The sequence below is a fragment of the Vombatus ursinus genome, unplaced genomic scaffold, assembly GCF_900497805.2.
Source record: "Vombatus ursinus unplaced genomic scaffold, bare-nosed wombat genome assembly UNPS02014181.1, whole genome shotgun sequence".
In the NCBI taxonomy this organism is placed as follows: Eukaryota; Metazoa; Chordata; class Mammalia; order Diprotodontia; family Vombatidae; genus Vombatus; species Vombatus ursinus.
Window position 1 is genome coordinate 335944 of NW_020953959.1, and position 3919 is coordinate 339862.

The 3919-nt window shown below is 60.6% G+C and overlaps 1 protein-coding gene across 2 annotated transcripts in view; it reads right to left on the reverse strand.

Annotated features, from left to right (window-relative positions):
• Positions 1 to 3694, reverse strand: part of TMEM150A (transmembrane protein 150A) — a 5237-nt gene extending 1543 nt beyond the window's left edge. Inside the window, exons 1-6 of one of the 2 annotated variants that reach the window (XM_027860428.1) lie at positions 3643 to 3694; positions 2643 to 2809; positions 2057 to 2104; positions 1573 to 1659; positions 1102 to 1169; positions 139 to 266 (exon numbers count right to left, since the gene is read on the reverse strand). In XM_027860428.1, the coding sequence (XP_027716229.1) occupies positions 139 to 266; positions 1102 to 1169; positions 1573 to 1659; positions 2057 to 2104; positions 2643 to 2707 (396 nt within the window). In that variant the 5' untranslated portion in view covers positions 2708 to 2809; positions 3643 to 3694. Of the gene's footprint in view, positions 1 to 138; positions 267 to 1101; positions 1170 to 1572; positions 1660 to 2056; positions 2105 to 2642; positions 2810 to 3642 lie in introns of those variants that run through there. The other variant, XM_027860429.1, reaches the window with a different exon arrangement.
• Positions 3695 to 3919: the final 225 nt, after the last annotated feature.

Here is a 3919-nt window from a genome sequence, read left to right on the forward strand (position 1 = left end):
ACCCTCCGTGGCTTAGCCAGGCCAGAGAGCCCAAGGACAAGGGTGCATCTACCCACCACCCACAGGTTTCAGGGGATGGTTCGGGCTAGGGAGAGAGGAGCAAGCAGGTGGGGCCCCGTGCTCGGAGAAAAGTCTCACCTGGAAGTTGCCAACAACAACCAGGCCAGCAGCATTGAAGCAGCCAGTGATGAGAGCCATGGTGTTAACCCAGGACCGATGACTTTGCTCCAGCAGCTGGCCATAACGGAGAAGGCAGACCAGTGCCACTGTGGAAGGGGATGCAAAGTGGTGCTGATTGACCAGGCCACGGTCTGGCAACTAGCATTTATTAAGCACCTACTGTGTGCTAGGTGGCACAGTGGATAGAGCACTGGCCCTGGAGTTAGGAAGACCCAAGTTCAAATCTAGACAGATACTTGACACTCACTAGCTGTGTGACCCTAGGCAAGTCACTTAACCCCAGATTATGGGGGGGGGGGGACAGAACAGTCTGCTCTCGAGCAGCAACCAGTCTAAGGGTTGCAGGGCAGTCAATAGACCCCTAAACACAGCCTCCCTCCTCCCTCCACCAAACACAAGCAGGTAGCACAGGGGCTTAGAACGTGGGTGTGTCCCCTCTGGCTCCCTGAGGAAGGGCCCAGGCCTTGCTGCCCCTGCTCCAGGAGGCCAAAGCAGAAGGTCCAAGATCCATCCAGCGGTTCCCACTTGATGGCTTTTTCAATAGCTCCAGAGTGGGATGGGTAGTTGATGATAAACCCTTTATTGAGTAGTTGATAATAAACCACTCTTTCTTGGACTTAAGTCAGGCTGGAGGTGAGGATCAGGTAAATAAGCTGTGTCAGCCTTTAGCCTTTGTGGGGCAAAAAAAGGAAACCCCCCCCCCCACAAAAGTGCATTTCATCCCTCACCTGGGATGCAGTTCGGTCACCCGATTGTGATAAAAGTAGCAGCAGATGGGGCATAAAGCAGCTCCCTCCCAATGAGGGGGCTGGGGTTGGGGCCCTTCCCTGCATGCCCTCCCTTTAGGGGGCAGGGAGGAAATCCAGAGGGGAAAAGAGGGGCCACAGATGGATGGGAAAGGAATGCAAAGGAGCCACTTACCCATGAAAGCACCCACGTTGCCTATGAGGCTGAAGAGGCAGCTCTCAGGGGGGTATGTGCCACATTTACTAGAAAAGAGGAGTAAGGCAAGGGGGAAGGAAAAGGCAGTCAGCACTGGCAGGTGTCTTTCCCCACCCCATCCCACCCCTTCCTTCTGTAATTCAGGCCTTGATCTCCCTAATTGCAGGCGACTCCCCTCAAAGGCTGGTACATTATTTTATGCCACTGTGAAAGCTGGGATAAAGGGTAGGGGATTTGTGCTAAAGAGACCCGCAGGGGCTCGACAGCAGCAGGCAGTGTCCTCAAAGATTCCAGATGGTCTGGCCTCCTTGGGACCTGCTAGGGTTGCAGACTGGGCCAGTGCATCCAGTTGGGTTTGGGTGGGCTGCTGCACAGGTCCAAGGAGGGGTTGGTGGACAGGCTATGCCATGTTCTCCCTGGCCATCCCCCGGCCCCCTTCAGGGGCCTCACCTGATGAGGGGAATGTCCTCCAATGTGCAGCAGCTCTTGGGACCACCCTGTATGTCGGGGTCAGTGGAGCAGGACTCATTGTAGGACCTGGTGGGGAGGTGGGACAGGGAGCAGACTGGGGCAAAGAGGATTCTCTGCAGCCCGCCTCCTTCACCTGGAGCCTGGTCAGAGTATGCCTTCTCCAGGCCCTCCCCCAACGATCCCTCCCTCACCAAAAGCAGAGAAGAGTCCCTTTCTCTCCACTATCCTTGAGAGATAGAAACCAGTGGGGAGAAAGGGCCTTGAAAGGAAGAGGGGGGATTTGGTGGGAGAGAGGGTAGGTAGGCAAGATGCCATGCCTGGGGAAAGGGTGGGTGATGCCAATATCAGAGGACAGCAGTAAGGCCCAGGGTCGCCATCTGACTCCTGCCAGCCCCCGAGCCCACAAAAGGAGCAGAGACGGAGGAAGCCTTTAGAAGGAGGGTGCCAGGACTGTTCTTCATACCAGTTCTCCACAGGACACACATGGTGGTTCATCAGTGCCATGGCATACCTGCAAGAGCACACAGGGGTATCACCTGCTTTGCGCCCACCCTGCCCTCTGCACCTGGTTCATTCACCTAGCCCTCCTCTCTGTGCCTCACCACACAGCCAGACACTGTAGGAAGTGCCGGCCAGGGAGGGATTGGAAAGCCTGGGGTCCTAGTGAGGCCTGCAGCTCGGGCCAATTCCACCTGGCCTTGACCAGTGCCTCCTCTCCAGCAATTCCTTCTGGTGATCAGGCTTAGGGAGAGCAGCGCTGTCCTGCCTAGTGCCTGTGGTGCCAGTTGGTCCCAAGAGTGGCGGGTAGTTGGGAATTTGTGCCCAGGCACAAGGCCAGGCTATGGAGACACCCCCAGCAGTTCTGAGTACCAACACCACAGTCTACAGCAGGACAAGGGACCTTGTGTGTGGGAGCAAGCTGTTCTTCTGTCCCGCCTCAATCCTGTTCCTCTTTGGCCCTGGCCCATCTGCCCCTTCCCTTGCCTCCTCTCCCCCACTCATGTCTCTTCTCCTCCCCTCCCACTTGTTTCTCCCCTTCCTTTACTCACACAATCCATATGCCAGTGATGGAGAAAGCTGAGAGGCTGACAGGGAGGATGACCCAGGCGGTCATGAGGGAGGGGAGCCAGGGTGGGGAAGGGGTGGGGGGGCAGGATCAGAAGTGGTGAAGCAGGGGGCCCAGCTACTTCAGGACGCTTCAACCACAAGCATCAGCCTGGGGGAGAGAAGGATGAAGTAGGTCAAGGGACTGTGCCGGAACAGCAGGTGGGGGGGGGGGGGTAGCCTGGCCAATGGAACAGGCTGAGCCTCCGAGATGGGCTGAGCCCACGTACTGTGGCACATTCCTCTTGGCATCCAACAGCCTCCCCACACACCTCCCCCAAATGTCCCCCCACACCTAACAGCGACCCTCCAGCCCTCCGGCGGGCCGCAACATCTGGAAACGGTCCGCCTTTGTGCCGAGGGTCAAGGCCACCCCGGGGACAGCCCAGAGACGGAGAAAGTGCCCTGGGGCAAAGTTAGACTTGGCAAGGGACGGTCCGAACAGCGGCGAAGGGGGCTCCCGCTAACAAAGGCCTGGGAAGGCCAGCGCTGGGGGCTGAGCGGGACGCCGGGCAAGTCAGGTGGGGACGGGCAGCAGGAGGACCGAGGTACAATCGGACCTAACGGCGGGATGGGGGTGGGGGTGTACGGGGGCGGGCACTGCGAAGAAGCCCGCCCTCCGCACCCCAGCCAGAAGCTCGGCCTGTCTGAGGACTGGGGGACCCCCAGCTCCGGGCGGAGCCCTGACCTCGGAGCTGAGCGCGCAGCCCGCAGGAAAGTTCCTGCCCAGCAGGAGCTGCCCGGGCTGCAGGGAGCAGAGCCGAGCCTAGCCTCTCTGGGGGGAGCCGAGCTGCTCCTCCAAGAGCTAAAGCGCATGGGAAGGGAGGACCAGGGGAGGAGGGGGGATCCGGAGGCCAGGTGGGGATGAGGGGTCGGGACTGAAGCGGGGCAACTCCCTGTGGGCGGGCGGACCGGTCTCGGGCTCCCCCCGCCCTGCCCCCTTACCGGCCGCCGGACCCCCCAAGCGCCGCTCTCAGCCGCCGTCCCTTTGAACAGCCCTTTAAAGGATTTAAAGAGCCGGGGCCGGTCCCTCCTCTCCCCTCCCCTTCCCTCCCCTCCCCGCCCCTCTGACCAGGGCGGTCGCCGCACCGCCCGATGGGACCTGGAGTCCTCCCGCTGGCAGGCGCGGGGGGCGGGGGGCGGCCCCGGACTACAAGTCCCGGCACCCTTCAGGCCGAGGAGGTGCCGCTGGGGGCGGGCGGCCCCGGCCGCCCCCGCACAA